General features: G+C 31.4%; 2 protein-coding genes across 2 annotated transcripts in view; one reads left to right on the top strand and one right to left on the bottom strand.

Annotated features, from left to right (window-relative positions):
- Nucleotides 1-1,239: 1,239 nt before the first annotated feature.
- LOC132727297 (uracil phosphoribosyltransferase homolog) lies at nt 1,240-10,612 on the top strand. Its single transcript, XM_060712729.1, has 7 exons — nt 1,240-1,460; nt 3,892-3,934; nt 4,201-4,270; nt 5,539-5,601; nt 6,203-6,364; nt 7,226-7,324; nt 8,187-10,612. The coding sequence occupies exons 1-7, from the start codon at nt 1,333-1,335 to the stop codon at nt 8,291-8,293; spliced, it is 672 nt and encodes a 223-aa protein (XP_060568712.1). The 5' UTR covers nt 1,240-1,332; the 3' UTR covers nt 8,294-10,612.
- A 3,516-nt stretch (nt 10,613-14,128) lies between these two features.
- LOC132727303 (epithelial cell-transforming sequence 2 oncogene-like) overlaps nt 14,129-19,421 on the bottom strand; it is a 55,259-nt gene continuing 49,966 nt past the window's right edge. The window contains exon 24 of the mRNA XM_060712734.1: nt 14,129-19,257. Coding sequence (XP_060568717.1) covers nt 19,130-19,257 — 128 coding nt within the window. The 3' untranslated portion in view covers nt 14,129-19,129. The remainder of the gene's footprint in view (nt 19,258-19,421) is intronic.

The following is a 19,421-nucleotide window of genomic DNA, read 5'->3' as shown; positions in this document are numbered from 1 at the left end:
CTGGTAACAATAAAATAAGATTCATATGTTTCTTTGAACATTATGTCATTGTTTCTTTACCAATCAGTTCTTAAAATTGAGCCTGCATCAACGCTAACAGAACTCTCAAAAAAGGTCCAAATAATGTCATTTTTTTTAGTTGAGTTGATTGTTATCGAATTTTGCAACCGTGTTTAGTCTATATATAGTATGTGAACAAGTAATTTAAATTTAAAAGATACAATACCTTATTTGACTTTGATGTTCATTTTAAATGTGGGCCCCCTTTTTTCTCAAATGACCCCCTTTTGAAAAGTTGATGGGCCCAAAGGGCCCTCTGGAAATTTGTTCTAGATTGAACACTGAAATTGTAAGACTTATTTAACAAGAATATGATCGTGACATTTATGGACAGTCTGTAAATTTTTGGACAATCGATAATTTTATAGATTTTTTTATCTGTAAATTAACAAACATTAAGTAAGAAAATAGTTGAAGTTGTATGTCACAGGGTGTGAAAATGTGCAGCCTGACCGTGTCTCGAAACCAGGACCCTCGGAATACCGTTCCGCGGCTCTACCGACCGAGCTATCCGCCGCTTACACATCATCTCCCCTAAATAGTGAACAGTTCTGAACCATGACACATATTAAAATTCAAAACCGCAGATTTAAAAGAATAAAAAATAAGGTTACTGATTATATGATTAAATGTATGAGCATGGTAAGATTCAGAACAATCTGATGTCACTTTCAATTTTCACTTTTAACAAAATTTCAGGTCTGTGACATCATACAAAGTTAAGATCATACTCTAAAGATGCCGATTTCATCAAAGCTTAAAAGAGCAAATATCACATTGAATATCTGTTTATTAATGGATTGGAAAATTGAAAATGTTTCATACAAAACTTACTTGATAAAATGTTTTAAACTCGACTTTGAGAAATTGTGAGAAATATTTTGACAATTGTAAAAAAATTTTTTGGGGATAAATCAACAATAAATCTACTGGATGACAGATGACATCTGCCAAGCAGTAGCTGTGCCATTTCTGTAAGAGTAACTTCCCTTACATTTGGAACTATTTTCGGTTGTGTATAATGGCGCTTACCGTCAGTCACAAAATAATACCGTTTCATCAAATAAGTAGCGAAAATAATTATTTCCTCATCAGGCATTATAATGATATAATAAAGAATTATCTGTTTTGGAAATTAGTCGTAAGCAATTTATGCCAAGCTGCGAACTATTTTTTCTATCAAACAAAACTACATCCGGTGTTGTTAGGCACTTTCCATGCAATATTGTGAAAAAAGTCACGCTTTATTTTGATTACTTTACATATCAGAAAATGGAACCAGATCTGATTCAAGATTCACTTAAAAAGGAAAATTTTGAAGATTATGATTTTGGACCAAATTTTAAACGATTAGTGGTCAATGACAATGTGCGAGAACTTCAGACAGTTCTCCGCGATAAGTTAGTGTTTTTCTTAGTCTTTATTATCATGCACTTTTACTTTACTTTACTGGACTGATGTAGAGAAATAGGTTAAAGCAGATATTTGTTTTTAAACATAAAGTTACAATATTTTGGAGGCTTTTATATTGTTGTTTTACTGATGTAAAGATAAATACCAACTTTCACCCCAACAGCTGGTGTCAATTCATCCAAAATCATCTGCTTAAGATGGTAAAATTATAACCACAGGACCCTCGGGATTGTTTTAACTTCGAACAAATTGTGTTGTTGGTTGGATTAAAAATTTTAGGGATATTCGCTCTGTCCAGATTCCTATTTTAGTATTAAATTTTCAGACATTCTTTCTCGCGTAAAATACAAAATCATTTAAAATGCAACATAAAAATCTACAAAAACCTGTGTTCAATGTAATACATTTAACATCCCTGAGGGGTTTGACATTTGCTGGAAGATAATATATAAACACGCTTCCAGGATTGATTGTTAATCATGTACATGTGATTGTCCTATTTTGACATAGGGATTTCAAGATTATGTTGTTTGTTATTGACAGCAAGGTGACTATAATTGAAAAATGCAGGCCCTTTGTTGTTTTGCTGAAGTATATTCTTGCATGGTTTGACTAAACTGTGGTCTGCTCACTTTTAAAAAAGTTTAAGCTGTGATCAGTCTTTTATTTGGCAATGTAGGCCGCAAATGGAACTGTGTAAGGTTTATAACTCAAGCACCATATTTTCAAGATTATCTCTCCCTTGGAACTTGAAATTTTCCTAAAAAAGTACTATTTTTACTGTTACTTACTTTATTTCTTAAGGGATCAACTTCATACTTCAAATACATGTACCGTTATCATCAACCACATCTTATGTGACAAGGTTTATACTCTAGCACCAATTTTTTCAGATTTATCTCCCTTGAACTAGAATTTACTTTAAAAAAAATTTTTTTAATGTTACTTTTTTATTTTTAAGGGGTCAATTCTTATACTTCAAATTATATACCTTTATCATTAAATCGCATGTTTATGTGACAAGGTTCATAACACTAGCACCAATATTGCAGAATTTCTCCCATCAACTTAGATTTTTTTCCTTGGAAATGTGTTATTTTTTACTATAACATTTTTAGTTTTTAAGGTATCTACCTTAAACTTCAAATACTTATTCCCTATCATCAATTACATTTTATGTGAAAAGGTTCATAACTCTTGAAGCAATATTTACAGATTTATCTCTCTTTGAACTGAGGATTTTCTTTAAGAAATATTATAACTTCTTTACTTTTTAAGTTATCTACTTCAATCTTCAAATATATATTTCTTATCATTACACACATGTTGTATGACAAGGTTCAAAACTCTAGCCTGACTATTTCCAGAATTATTCCCCTTGATCTTGGAATTTATGTTAACAATGTTTTTTTTACTATAACTTATGATTTTTCTTTCATAGTTTTGTCTTCCTTACTGCGTCCAGTATTTTATTAGTCGAGCTTTGCTGTCTCCTGTGACAGTTCTTGTTATTGTTTCTTATCGTGACTTTCGCTGTGACACATGTAATTCAGGTTAAAATATGGAAGGTCAAGGTCACTAAAGATGATTGAATATCCAGGTTTTTGTTTAGAGCATATCTCTCTCCTATATGCATCAAAGAATTTTTAGATTACTTCATAGACATGTTCACCACCATGAGACATATTGCTCCATGCATGATCCAGGTCTCTAGGTCAAAGGTCATGGTCACATTTACTGATTTAGAGCTAACTGAAAAAGGTTTGTCCAGAGCAAAACTCATGCATTCATAGATTAGGATATTACTTGGCACAAATGTTTAATTGTGAGGCAGAGTGTCACATGCAAAATTGAAGTCCCCATGACCAAAGTCAGTGTCACACAAAGAGGTCAAAAGTCAGATAAAAATATGAAGCTGTGTTTAGGGACCATTTAGTTATCATTTATTGATTGTAACACAAATGGTAACTCTCATGACTAGATTAGATATACATACATATGAACTCTCTTTTAGCAGGAGACTCCCACTTTCTGACAGAAAGTTTCTGCAGCTTATTTTCAAAGATTTTTCTTAAAATAAAGGCATTTTCACAAATAAATGAAATCTCCCTATTTTTGATGTTGGAACTTTCTTCTTTGTTTATTGCAAATTCTAAAATCTCCCCCTTTTTGAAGAAAAATCTCCCACTTGTTCATCAAAAAAAGTTCACATGTATGGGTATAGAGGTTATTTTTTTAGAATAATCAATGCTATTAGATAACATTGTTCACTTATATAATTCAAAAGAGTGTAGTAACAGGTTAACTCATATTTAATTATATAAGAGTTAATCAGTTACTTCACTAAGGTCATAAATTATAATATTTTTATATACATTTAGAATAAAATTGTCTGTAGCACATGCATTTACTTTTCAGAACGACAAACAGAAGTGACTTTGTATTCTATGCTGACAGATTGGTATGAAGTTTGAAATATATGTTTATTTTTTCTATTTATTCAGTGGTATAATTCTCTACTTTTTGTGATGTTTTCTCTGAAGAAATTTTCACAGGTCACTAGACAATATACATTATAAGTTTAATTTCTCTAGATCTAATATTATGAATCCATAATAATGATATAATTAAGGTAGAATGGTATGAAGATTAGATTTGTAAGAAAATACATGACCATGTTTTGGTATTGTTTCCTGGAATTTCAAAATTTTCATTGAAATTTTATAGATTCGACTGATTGTTGAAGAAGGTTTGAATCAGTTACCATACAAAGAATGTGAGATTACTACACCCACAGGTTAGTTCTTTATCATGGAATTATAATTTAGATTCAAGTTGTGTAACTGCTCAGAATTATTCTTATAGAACAAACTTATTTTTTTGTCAACAAGTTGTATAAACAGAGCAACAGATAAGGTGCGTATTTGCGTATTTATGCAATTAATTTTATAAAATACGCAATTGATTTTTTAACAATGGGTATCAAAACCCATTAAAAAAATAAAATACGCAATTGTCTTAAAAACCCGTGCGTATTGTCATTTTCATCACCACAAAATTAATCTGTCGTACGCTCGTAGTTTTGGACAAATTATATCGATGTGCATGCTATCCGAATATTCCCGAATCAATGCTAACTAATCAACGGTCTCCGGTCTTCGACAGTCGTCAGTCTCCAAAGACCGACTAAGTCATATCAATTAAGCATGAGACCGTTGATTTTTCTACTCAGGTTGACGGTCTTTACAGACCGGCAGAGACCGTTGATTTTGCGGAGACTGTCAATAAGTAGGTCCCACTTGTATCAATAGACGCTTTGAAAGCAATATGACGTTGTACAAAAAGGAAAGTGATATGAAACAAAAAAATCGTAAATATTAAAAAGTCAGTTAGAAAACGAACTTGTTAAAAGATATTATGAAATATAACATGAGCATTTTATATAAAAAATAAAACAACTGTGAAATATTCTAGTAGATCTAAATTGTTAATCCTAATTTCATTTTTGATAATCCTAATTTCTTTTTAAAACAGTTTAAATTTTATTGATATTGAAACCTAAAATTCATATTTTCATAATTAAATACCCAATTTGATCTTGAAATCATAGGGTGAGCGAGTTTTGGAATACCCAATTAAATGGAGCCAATACCCAATTCCAAAAGAAATGATGGAGTAATACCCAATTTACTTTAAAAGCTTATCTGTTGCTCTGATAAACATTTCTTGCATTAATTAAAGTGGCATTGAATATACATTTATATTTATAGTTAATCCTGTGTACTATAGACTATAGTTGTTGATTTAATTTTTAATGATAGCATTCTCAGGGTTTGATTATGCAACTATTGAATATAATTCTTTAATATTGATTTAGATTTTTTTCAGTATGAAAATTAACTTATCATTATAGAAATTTGGGTAGACAGAAAATGGTGCAGACTTGTATTGCTTAAAATTGAAGGAATATGCCTGTTATAATGGCTGCTAGAATTACAAACAGTACAGACAAATGTTTTACTGCCAAAAAAGTAAAAAAAATGTAAGACTTGTTTTCTATTTAAGGTAACAGATATAATGGACTGGTATACGAGAAAGGCAATTGTTGTGTCAGCATAATGAGAAGTGGTAAGTTTGTTGAATTATGCCTTCTTAATGAAGTGATGTTAAACTAGTAATACAATTTATGATGCAGTAATGCGAAATTCTTATACATGTAGTGTACATGGGCAGTCGTGAATGTTTTAATGAAAATAGAAGAGTGATGGATGAGATAATAAGACTAAGACTTTGTTCTGTTATGTTATCTAAGTGAAAAAGCAATGTCTTAGATAGTTTTTTATAATACTGTACATTTCTAATGTTTATAGTCAACAGATTATCATGTTTTTTTATTAATTTACAGGTACATGTATTGTTAAACAAATATTATGAAGTATATTGTTTTTGTAATCAGAGGTATTGTGCAGTATTATAAATTGGTTTAAAGACTTGGACAGGTTATATGGCTATGTATAAATGGTTGTATGTTATATAACTCTTTCCTTAAAGGCCTGTGTTATATATGCGTGCATTCATTTACACTGGGAAATATAACTTGCCAAAACCCTTTATAACAAATAAGTAAAAAATCTTTATAACAAATAATACAATGTATATGTTAAAATGAAGAGAGATAAGAATATGGTCACAAGTATTCTTACTTAAATGTAAGATTGTATAACTTCAGGGGAAGCCATGGAGCAAGGTTTAAGGGATTGTTGTAGATCAATAAGGATAGGAAAGATCTTGATACATAGTGATGAGGACACTCATGATGCTAAAGTTGTTTATTCCAAGTTACCACCAGACATAGAGAACAGAAAAGTTCTACTTATGTATCCTATTATGAGTGAGTATTGAACCATATTTTCTCATTGCCAGTGTGTTTCTTTATAATCTGAAGAGATTTTTACTCACAATATTTGAGAGACTTTGGGAAATAAGATTATTTGTTTGAAAAGATTTGATGATGACGACAATATTTGAGGCATCAGTATTTGAGAGACTGGGGGAAACAAGATTTGAAAGGGTTTTGGTGATGACTATATAAGGCATCATTGGATTTTTTTTTTAAAAGAAAGAAATGTATTATAAAATTATTATAAAGTATAAATTGTTTTTAAAATGTGATAACCACATCTTCTATAATGAAGTGCTGTCTTTAAAAGATTTTGCTTAAACTTTTATGTTGTTCCAGTTTACTTAAATTTTTACTAACATTTATAAACATTTGGAAGGGCTGCTAGATATTTGTAAAAAAAGACAGTAATGTAGATAGATAGTAATGTAGATAACATTCTTCAGCACATTAATGTTTTGTTATAAACAATGATATATTTATAAGAGTGTTAATCTTTAGGAAAAGGAAAGAAGCCAGAGTAAACCCATCAATCATATCTAAATACTAAACAGATTAAAACATCTCCTTCACAGTGTACATGTATTTGTATACTGTAACATCATTATTTTTCATGGGGCACTAATTTTCAATGTTTTAGAGGATAGGTCAGTTTCATTTTGTCTGCTGCATCACATTATTTACATTTAATGTTTTGGAAAAATAGACAGTCCACAAATTTAATAACCTGTGAAAATGTTCTTTGTGGCAAAACCACAAAATTTCATGCCTATGAAGTTTAGTTAATTCACAAAATTATATTTAATGTTATGTTGTTCGCTGCCTATATTCATGTTTTAATTTTTGTTACAGGTACTGGTAACACTGTGATCAAAGCTCTCAATGTATTGAAGCAGAGTAAAGTACAAGAGAAAAATATCATTTTATTGAATCTCTTCATTACTCCACAAGGTAAAAATTATTTAAATATTTCAGTCATTAACTGAAGCAGTGTAATGATACATTTCTTTATGATCCTGCATTTTGTTTCATATGGGAAACACCTTGTAATACAGGATGTTCTTAAATTCTTGAGCTCTGTTTCAAGAGATGTTTTGCTTTGAAGCAACATTTCTTAGTCTGTTTTTGGCAGCTATATTATTCTAATGATTTTAATATGTTGAGAAGTTGTTTTTTTTCTCCTTACTCAGAAAACCAGGTGAGTCCCAGTATAAAAAACACTAGGAATATTCAGTAGTACAATTTATACTGACACACCTACATGTATATAATACTTTATAGAAAATGATGTGAAATCTGCCAATTAACAAGCATGACTTTCTGCTCAAGCACAAAGATAACATAAAAGTTTAATATTCTGTGCAGTTTTATTTCATTTCACTGTTTCAAATACATGTAACAGCTATTGTGAGAAATCTATCCAGCTAGCTTATGGGTGGTCGTAGGTCATCCTTGGATGCCTGCTCTTGCCTTAATAATGTGTAGAGGGGAACACCTAAGATCTTCCTTTACCAGTAAAGCTGTAAAGTTGTAATATGACCTTACTATTGTAGTGTGCGACTTGAAAGCCAACAAAAAGAAAAAATGTTTATAGTAATGTGTATGGAATGTATAGAGTTATTTTGTATGTACACACTATTTTTTTTTCCACATTCACCTTTACCACATTCTGGTCAATAAAGTCAAAATTTTAATTTAATGTTGAATTTTGGCAAAACATTGAAACTGAAGTAGAGTTTAGATAAGATATTTTGCTTTAGCTTAAAAAAACTCTTCACTCTTAAACAATAGTTTATTGTCTTTTATTTTTCAGCTGCCAAGGCAATCATTTCAAAATTTCCAGATCTATCAATTTTGACTTCAGAGGTTCACCCAGTTGCACCTAACCATTTTGGACAGAAATACTTTGGTACATCCTAGTTACTGGTTACATTCTATATACAATGAGAGACAGCTGTATTAAATTGATTCAATTTTTGCATTAAGAATGCAAAGTTGAGTCTATTTTATGCTTCGTCTTGTACACAATGAGACATAATCATTTTTACAGGGTATTAACTTGGGTTTTAGCCAAAATTTTAGTGAAAAAAAGTTTCCTTTTAATATTGCCTTGATGTGTTGCAATACATGTAATTTGAAGCTGAAGTGGCATCCCACTTCTCTTGGTATGAACATTTGTACAGAATGTTTATTAAAACATGTTTATGTTAATGTTGATTAAAGATTTTTTAGTCTATCAAATATTGATATATAAGATAATCATTCATCTTGTTTCCTTACATTAACATTTTGTTATCACAAATATTTAAATGGAAAAGAAATTAAAAACTTGCAAAATATTTCTAATTGAAATCTTGATGGTCCCACATTTACACATACTAACTTATGTTATCAACCATACAGTAATTACTTTGCATATACATTTATATTTAAGTACATGTATACATAATGATAGCTTTATTAGTCCCCTACCGGTTTACCGGAGGGGACTTTAGGTTTACCCTCCGTCCGTCTGTCCGTCCGTCCGTCTGTCTGTCCGCACTCACAGGAGAGTAATTATGTGGCTAGAGGGACAATAGGTTCTCTTTGATGTCATTCATTCCGTAATGCTTTTATGTGGCTATTTTCTTTTGCGTGGCTAAAAAGAACAATAGAGAGAACAATAGAGTAGCCACATAATTACTCTCCTGTGAGAACGTCCGTCCGTCAGTCCGTCCGTCCACAAAACTGGATCCCGCGATAACTTGAAAAGTACTGAAAATTTTTTTATGAAACTTGATATATGGATAGATGGCAGTATGGAGATTATGCACGTCTTTTTCTTTTCTTCCTATGTTGAAAATTCTGGTTGCTATGGCAACAAATGGACTGAAAATATGGCAATTTTTACACATAAACTGGATCCAATGTTAACGCAAAAAGTAATAGAAATATTTTTATGAAACTTGTAATATGTGTAGATGGCAGTCTGGAGATTATACACGTCTTTTTCGTTTCTTCCTATGTTGAAAATTCTGGTTGCTATGGCAACACATAGACTGAAAATATGGCAAATTTTACACATAAACTGAATCCAGTGATAACTCAAAAAGTACTGGAAATATTTTTATGAAACTTGACATGTGGGTAGATAGCAGTATTGAGATTATGCATGTCTTATCTGTTCTTCCTATTTTGAAAAAATATTGGTTGCCTTGGCAACAAATAGGCTTAAAACATGGCAAATATAACAATATTTGTGATTAGTCAAAAAGAGCTGAAACTTTTTATGAAATTGCATCTTTAATTCCAGAGTTATCTCCTCTTTAAGAATTTTGCTTTTTAAAATGTTATATTTTGGTAACAGGGATGTTTCAAATATTAACTTTAGAGTGTCCTTTAGTCCGTCTGTCTGTCTGTTCATAAAAACTTTTTCCTGTGATCACTTTTAAAGAACATTTCCAACAAATTTACTTAAAATAGAGAAAAATTTACACATTAGTGAATGGCCAATGGCCCTTCAGAATGCTGATGGGGTTCTATCCGGTAGGGGACTTATGGATTGCTTGCAATACTATGATAATTGCTTGTTTCATTTTAGAATAAAGTGTAGGTTGAATATGTTCATATAAAAAATATTCCAGATAGTGTTAGAATTTACAATTTGAAATACATTTAATAATGATGTTCTTCATTATACCATAATATCTGGAAAATGTTAAACGGTACCTGTATAATTATTTTATGCATGATCTTGTCTAATGAATCTCATAATGCTCATTTTTAATGTTTTTAAAATAAGTGACTTTATTACCATTTGCATTTTAATATTGTTGATCCATTTCATGTTTATAAATCAGCATTATTAGTAATAAACTATGCTCTTTGTTTTTGACAGTGAATTTATGATCCTTAAAATAGAGCAAAAGTATAGTGTTGTACACTAAGTGTAGGCCGTGAAATAAAAGGTGTGTGTCATTAAATATATTGTCCGGGTAGCCTGTACTTTGGCCAGTTTTACTGCTCAATTAAAATATTTTTGTAATTACCGGTAATTTAAATGAACAATGTATAATTCAAAATTATATACATGACAAGTGCATTATACATATTCAGCAGGATGGACACAAAAAATGAACATATCATTTGTCAGTTTTAAATATTGTTTTTCAGAATATACATGTATTCTACTTGTACTCTCTCTGCTTTCTTTACATGATCTATAAAAACTTCAGAGTTATATCGTGAAATAGTTTTTTTTAACAAAATACAACATTTTGTTTTCTTTCTTTTTTTGTAATGATTGAAAAAAAACCCACTTTTATGACAGCTTATTTGAAATTCTGTTTCATATTTGAAGGTTATGTGTTAGTGATTTAAGGGAGTGTATGGAATTCTAAGAATTCTAAATATATATATTTTCCTGTATTGACAGGCTTTTTTTGTAAATATTTGTACATATATGCATTATTTTATATGAAAGGGTTTGCTTGGTTAGTTTTGTACACAGAGCTTTATTGAAAAGTTTAATTTGGTGACCATTGAGGTATGTGTTTTTTTATTTGATGATTTAATTGAAGGCACTTTGCCTAATACCATTGGTCTTTAACTGTTAGTTTATTAATAAATGTGATCAGAATTAGGTAATTTTTAAGAGGATCATGTCTCATCACTGCAGTGATGATGATTTTGTTTTTATGAAATCTTTACCTCAGACCAATGTCTGGCCATTAATACAGCTGATTTATTACCAAATTTACAGACACTCTGGTTAATAGCCCTGCAACAGAAAAAGATTGTAATTGCAAGAAACCCAGACATATATGGAGTATGTAAATAATTCATGGTTACATATTGAATATTAATATTGTTGTATTTAATATCATGTTGTACACAAATCTGAAATAATGATCATGTTTATATTTTATTTTTCTCCACAGTAATTGAATTTTGCTAACGTAATATATTAATATAACATATTTTAGATTATTTCATTTCAAACTTGGGACAATTAGTATCATCATTTAGCAACATTATATATTACACACATATGATTTACAAAGTTTCTTTCATACTTCTCATTCTAGTGTTTATGGGGATTTATAAAACATACATTGTACAGTTTTATTTTAGATTTTACAACATTGTATTGCTACTGAATTTTTGAAATGTGTTCATATTTACAAATTTATTATGTAAATTTATAATGCAGGTCATGTATTATTAATGTATATATAAACATTTCTGACCAATTAAATCTTGTTATCTTTTAATACTATATAATTATTGACTGGTGAGATATTGAATATGATGTGATATTCACCGACGTAATATAATAATTTCCAGCTCTTGAGCATTTTAAGCTCAACTATTCATAGTAATAATTGTCATGTATTGTGTTTTGAAGTTTCAAATGGGAATATCCATCCCGAAGGTACAAACCTATGAGACAGTAACAAGACTTAGGCTGGTAATTTTCATGCATATTTTGAAATAATGGGCTATTTGAATAATTTAAGTTTTCATGGAAATTTAAGTCATTTCACCTGTCACTTTCTTTACAGATGTGTATGGATTTACAACAGTGAAATGATGTAGGTTACATTATAAAATGTATTGAAATGACATAAAGCATGAAACTTATCTTGCACCCACATGCCATATGAAATTTCCAGCAAGGGTAAAACTAGTTGTAACACCTGTCTGATATGCAAGGGCATTCTGCTTACCTGAGAAGGTTCTGCATGCAGCTTCATATCTCAAGAACTGCATGTTCCGCACATGAAGATAAATGTGTGCCAAACTTACATCCCTATTTTGAAATTTAATGCAAAGGATACTAACTCCTATAAATATGCCATCATTTTGTTAGTTCTGTCATTTTTCTAGTGTGTTTAGGGCTTTTAAAATTAAATGAAGCAACCATTGTACAGATGTGTAGAAGTTCTGTTGTTTTCTGTCAAAGATAAAGTCACACTTTTTAAATGTTGACAGGCATACTTCTGTCTGGACTAGGATTCTTTTATGAATTTTTTTAAAGATTTAACAATAACTTATCAAGGCTTGCACAGCTATCTTAAAGGTCACAGAGAAACAGTGTTTATGCATACCTTCAAGCTTACTGATCTTCACATGAAACAAAATCATTGTCCCTTTCTGGATACAGATCAACAGCAATTTGAGTGACTGCCAAGTGACAATAAATTTAGAATATCTTTCATACCTCTTAAAACCTATCTGGAGATCATCTAGCAGGCATTTTAAAGAAAAGGGTTTTCTTTATCTTTAACTGGAGTTTTCTTGTTTGTTTGACTGGGTTTTACGTCACACCAACACAGTATTGGTCATATGGCAATGTTCCAGCTTTACTGATGACAAAGACCTTGTGTGCCCTTCTGTGCATTATTTCAGGCACTGACAGACACCTGAGTAGAACCACAGATGTTCAGTAAGCTAGCTGGAAAGCTTTTTCACATGAATGGGATTCGAACCCACAGCGGTGAGGGGCAAGTGGGGAATTTTCTTAATGCTCTCGGCTATTTGGGTCTACATATCACAACAGAAACAACAACAAACAGTTATAAAGTGTTTAATAGGTCAATACATTATAGTATAAAGATTCTACAGGTGTACAATTTATAAAGAATGAAAATATAAGAATATAGTTACTGGTATGTTACAATTTATGCAGAAGAATTTCAGTAATTCTGATAATAACTGGAGTTTTCTTATAAGCTTATTCCATAAACTTATTAAAAAAATTTATGTTTAAGTCCCATCACACTCCTAGGAATAAATTTCATTGAAAAGGAAAAAGAGAATATTCTAACTAGAACTCCGCGAGTCGGATGTGTCGCCTTGTGAACAATGTAGTTTAGGGGAAATGGCCAGGACAAAAATGAAATATGAAAAATAAAAAAGGGCAATAACTAAAAAAATAATAAGTGCAGAGCAGCAGTTTCTGTACACTGCACTTCTTATCAATAAGATCTATCATTCTATGATGTTTCAAGTCCATAGCTTTCATACTTGAGGAGAAATGACCATGAGGACAAAAATAAAGTAAGAAAATCAACAAAGGGCAATAACTCAAAAATAAGAAATGCAGAGTATCAGTTCTTATGCACTGCACTTCTTTTTAATGAGATCTATCATCCTATGAAGTTTCAAGTCCATAACTTTTATACTTTCGGAGAAATGGCCTGGACAAAAATTAAGTATGAAAATTAACAAAGGGCCATAACTCAAAAATTAAGAAATGCAGAGTACCGATTCTTGTGCACTGCACTTCTTCTTAATGAGACCTATCATCCTATGAAGTTTCAAGTCCATGGCTTTTATACATTAGGAGAAATGGCCCGGACAAAAATAAAGTATGAAAATTAACAAAGGGCAATAACTCAAAAATTAGGAAGTGCAGAGTACTGGTTCTTGTGCACTGCACTTCTTAATAATGAGATCTATCATCCTATGAAGTTTCAAGTCCATGGCTTTTTTAGTTGAAGAGAAATGGCCCGGACAAAATTAAAGTATGAAAATTAACAAAGGGCAATAACTCAAAAAATAAGAACTGCAGAGTACCGGTCCTTGTGCACTGCACTTCGGGTTATTGAAAGAAGCATGCATACCAAGTTTGAAGTCAATCAGACTTATAGTGCCTGAGTTATGCTCCGGACAAGCTTTAGGGGACACCGACAACGGCGCCGACACAGACGTCGCCGACACCGCCGACAAAAGTAACCCCTATATGTCACCTTTTCAAGGCGACACAATAAAAAGTAGGAGAGTATACATGTTTTTGACCTGTTTTTTTGTTTGAGTTATCGATATCAAAGCAACCAGTAGTGCAGGTGAATTGTGTATGCCAGTCTGGCTTAATTTTTCATATGCATATTTTTTGCAGCCAGAAATTGATTTAAAGAAATTTTTCAGTATCAAACTAAAGAGATAAAGTAAATTCTTTAACACAATAAAGCAATTTTTGCAATAAATGCATTAAAACATTATCAGTAACAAAAAGTCTTTCAAATGCATTTTGCTTGACACATTTAGATAATATGGAAATAATAAGGAAAGAGTATAAACACCAACAGTGCTAAAATCATGATCAACTTCTTCCAAAACAAACATTTTTTTTTTCATAATTGTAAAAATGAAAAAAAACAACAAATGAAACTGTGATTTGTGAGATGGTCTGTGTAAACTTAATTTCTTTAATATTAAATAAAAAAACAAACAAAACAATCATGGATTCAAACATAACAAACCAACAAGCACCCTATATAATAACAATCATAAGAACAGAAGCAAAACAAAATACACAAAATGTATAAATAAATATCACTTCATTTCATATATTGCTAGGCTGAAAACATTATCACTAAAAACAACAATAACACTAAATCTTGAAGAGCTCCAATGACATCAAAAAGCCTAAAAAATTAAATTTGAAATTCATACTTTGAGAGATTCTGGGCCCAATTTGGTTGAAAAGCATTGCAATGCTTTACATTTTTGGGATAATTTTGCATAATAAAAATTATTATTCTGAAAAATTGCCTATTGGGAGAAAGTCATTGGTCCAAACCTACATCAAATGCTACGCAAATCTAAAAAAAAAAACTGTTTCCAGTCCTATCATGACAAATAAAGTAAGTGGAGTCTCTTTGAATGGAGATTATATCATAATAGATTCGCCAACAGCATAGAGCTGTCCGGTTAGCTTAATAGGTAGAACGTTGGTCTGTGAATCGGGCGATCCAAGTTCAATTTCCGGACGTTGCAGGTCACTTTCATTGTGATTGATCATGATATCCTTTCTATGGTCATTTGCATTGAACCTGACTGCTCTGGCATGTACAAAAGTTTCAGTTCTTTGCGAAAGTGAAGGCAACGAGTACTGGTAAACTGCTTGCCCAGGAATGGTGTGGTAGCTGAAATGTGCTCTGATAAATTCAATGTGGATTACGTAAAAACTACCAATACCACCAACTAGAGTCTGTCAGGCTTTAGATGTGAATTCTGACATGGCTCTTTTCTTGTGTCATTCACAGTCATTATTCCTGCTACCAGAATAATGGCTACATGTATATAACTGTGCTAGGAGACCATGCACATTCAAGCTACAACAAATTCTGCATATATAATAACATGGAATTCTAAATGAAAATGTTAATAAAAATATAAAAGATTCTTATTAATTGCACTACAAAGAATTTAAATACATCACAATGTATCTAGACAGTTAAAAGTGCAAATTATTATCACAGAGTGCTTTATAAAACATGCATACAATAATAGTAAGCAAAACAAGATTGCATTTGTGAAAAATGCTATGCAACCGCATTAATACTACACTAAATAGTAGTGTAGGAACAGATTTTTTTGTTTCTATACAATTGAAGATTGTCATAATGCATAGATCCCAGACCTATCTAATTCTTATTATCAGATTAGTGGTTAAATCTATTGTTATTCAAATAAAAGATCAGAGTAGGAATATATCAATGCAGTTCAGTCTAGTGAATTGGGTGGTGAAGGTCATATTTCACACAGCCTAAATTTCATGACTACATCAAAGGACAACACAGTAAGACACTTTGTCAAAATCTAGGTCAGCTGATATCAAAGTTCACTTTACATCTTAAACTGTGCACATGGTTCAAATTTCATAGCTGTACATCAAAGGACAAGAAAGTAGGTCACATTATCAAAATCTAGGTCACCTGATATCAAAGTTCAATTTTACAACTAAAACTGTGCAAATGGTCAAACTTTCATTGCTGTACATCCAAGGACAAGATAGTAGGTCACTGTTCCCTTGGGCAAGGAAAAATTTTGACCCAAAGGTTTAATTCAAAACAATCTTGCTACAGGTCCACCAAACAACATTTCATGTCAAATATCTAAGCTGTAGCTTTCTCCAATTCAGAAAACATTTGTTTTAGTTTCTGTTTTTACTTTGTGTATATAAAGAGAATCAATGCCCCCGGGCAGGGCCAATTTTGACACCAGGGGAAAAATTTGAACAACTTTGGTAGAGGACCTATAGATGATATTATATAGCAAACATCAAAGCTCTATGCCTTGTACCTTCAGACAAAAAGATTTTTTATTTTTTTACTATATGTACATAATAAAAATCAATGACCCCTTGGCGGAGCCAATTTTGACCCCAGGGCTATAATTTGAACAATCTTGGTAGAGGTTCACTTCGCAAAGTCCCATGCCAAATATTTAACCTCTAGCCTTTGTCAATTCAGAGAAGATGAGTTTTCAAGTTTTTTACTTTATACATATGAGGGAAAACATCACCTCTGGGGCAGGGCAATTTTAACACTAGGGGCATAATTAAAACAACTTTAGTAGAGGACCCATAGATAATATTATATACCAAATATCAGAGCTCTAACCTTGTACCTTCAGACAATTAGATTTTTTACTATATGAAAATCAATGACCCCCGGGCGTGGAGCCAATTTTGACCCCAGGGTTATAATTTGTACAATCTTGCTAGAGGTTCACTACACAATGTTTCATGCAAAATATCTAACCTCTAGCCTTTGTCAATTTAGAGAAGATGATTTTTTAAGTTTTAACTATATACATATAAGGAAAACCTATGAACCCGGGGCAGACTAATTTTGACACTAGAGGTAAAATTAGAACAGCTTTGGTAGAGTACCTAAAGATGATATCATACAACAAATATTACAGCTCTAAGCCTTGTACCTTCAGACAATAAGATTTTTTGATTTTTTACTATATGTACATATTGAAGATCAATAACCCCTGGGGTGGGACCAATCTTGACCCTAGGGCTATAATTTGAACAATCTTAGTAGAGGTGAACTACACAATGTTTCATGCAAAATATCTAATCTCTAGCATTTGTCAATTGCTAGAAGAATTTTTTTAAAAGTTTTACTATATACATATAAGGAAAACCTATGACCCCCGGGGCGGGGCTGATTTTGACAATAGAGGCAAAATTTGGTAGAGTACCTATAGATAATAACACATACCAAATATCAAACCTCTAAGCCTTGTACCTTCAGACAAGAAGGTATTTTAAGTTTTTACTATATGTACATATAGTGAAAATCAATGACCCCCGGGGCGGGGCCGATTTTGACCCCAGGGCTATAATTTGAACAATCTTGGTAGAGGTCTGCCAGACAATGCCTTATGCAAAAATATCTAAGCTCTAGGCCTTTTGGGTCTTTACAAGAAGATTTTTTAAATTTATTCTTATAATTCCTTTTGGTTGCCATGGCAACCAGATTTCTGCATGGAATGAAATTCTTTGAACAACTTTGGAAGCCCTTCACCCAAGGATCAATCCTGCCAAGTTTGGTTGAAATTGGACTAGTGGTTTTTCACAAGAAGATTTTTTAAGTTCACTATATAATCTATAGAATACACATACACACACACACACACAGGTGAATTGCTATATGCCACCACATTGCAGATGCTGCGGTGGCATAATAAATAAAACATAATGCAAAATATTGTCAAATAGCTATGGTATACATTGAAAATTCATCTTTATAGAAATACTTTTTGTACCTATAACAATATTGTAACCTAAACAACCAGACAAGAGACTATGATAATAGGGAAACTAAGCTACCAGATTTTATTGTTACTGCAGTGTGGATTGTAGGTATAACTGCAATGTCAGTCACTTCCTTTGTTCATTTTCGAAATATTTTGCGTGTAACTATGGTACATTTTCAAAATTTTCATGATAATAAGCATGAATCTGGAGGCATGCTGTTTTAAATAAAATGTTTCATATAAATATTATGTGGAAATGGATTATAGAATTTTGTCTGGAGTTTTTTGCTTATTAGTTAAAGCTTATTAGAAGAGCAATTAACATACAGTTGTAAGTTTTGTTACATTGAAACATATCACAGCTAAATATGAATAATTCTAATTATATACAACTACACATTTTGTAAACTATTGTACAAAATATTTTCAGACAGGACAATAGTCAATGGACACTACATTTAACAAACAATGATATGTGCAAATTTATATAAATACATGTAAATGACAGAAAAAAACTACATACAATTTTAATACTGGATTACTAATTGGCAGTAAATATAATATGTAGCATTGCATAACAAATAACTTAAATCACACTAAACACTATCACAGTCTATCTTCAATAAGCCTTCAAAAATAATACAGTAGAGAAAGCTATTATCTAACGTCAATGGTTATAACTATTACAATGGACTTCATACTTCAAAAACATATGCCAGCTGGAAGCTAGAAACTAATGTCAATTTGGAAACAAACCTAGAAAACAAACAAGCACATGAATATTCAAATAATGAAGATAAGATTTCTTTTGAAGTGACACAGATTCTTTTTAAAGCTGAAAAGCCCAGGTGACAGCCCTTTCTAAAAAGAATCATTCTTACATTAGATTTGAAACTATACAGCAATTGCCATAAATACTCATAACTTTACCACTTACAGCTTTATTGCATGAGTTGTGTGTTATTAATTCAAGCGATTGCCCTACGAAATACCACTCATTTATGTAATGCAATAATTTACTATCTAAAAATATATTACCTTTTTTATAGGTATAAACATCAGGAAATTAACATAGATATTCATATCTAGGACAGTATGGCAGTTAAGATTAATAAAATCCCTGATAACTGTTTTTATGCGTAATTAAAATTGTACAATGTTTTCAAATTAAATAATTGCAAGATTCAGACACCGGATTCTATTTGACATGTTGGATTAACCCTGTAAGGCAGCGCGCACTGATTGTTCCACTAAGCTTATCCAGTTAAATTTCTCCTCTGATGTTTCTGTGGAGAATACCCACTGTTGTTTTGGGGTTTCCATCTTGAATGCATTCTTCAAGTCTGAAACAAATACCAAAACACAGCTAATTCAGGAAAGAGTCTGTAACTATATTATAAATGCTGATACAGTTGGGCATTTTAATGTTAAATCTACTTATAGGGTATGACAAATCAGACAACTCTTAAGAAAACAGACTGAACTGATATAAGTAAATAAGTCAGAA

Source organism: Ruditapes philippinarum, unplaced genomic scaffold (genome assembly GCF_026571515.1).
Source record: "Ruditapes philippinarum isolate M1 unplaced genomic scaffold, ASM2657151v2 ctg862_1_1_1_1, whole genome shotgun sequence".
NCBI classification, from domain to species: domain Eukaryota; kingdom Metazoa; phylum Mollusca; class Bivalvia; order Venerida; family Veneridae; genus Ruditapes; species Ruditapes philippinarum.
The sequence above is the reverse complement of the archived record's forward strand: the minus strand, read 5'-3'. Positions and strand labels throughout refer to the sequence as shown.

Excerpts from the sequence above, each read along its gene's own strand:
- LOC132727297 (XM_060712729.1), top strand. The coding sequence starts at position 1,333 with ATGGAACCAGATCTGATTCAAGATTCACTTAAAAAGGAAAATTTTGAA. Across the intron at positions 1,461-3,891 it reads CAGACAGTTCTCCGCGATAA|AACGACAAACAGAAGTGACT; the intron begins GTTAGTGTTTTT and ends TTTACTTTTCAG. Across the intron at positions 3,935-4,200 it reads TATTCTATGCTGACAGATTG|ATTCGACTGATTGTTGAAGA; the intron begins GTATGAAGTTTG and ends GAAATTTTATAG.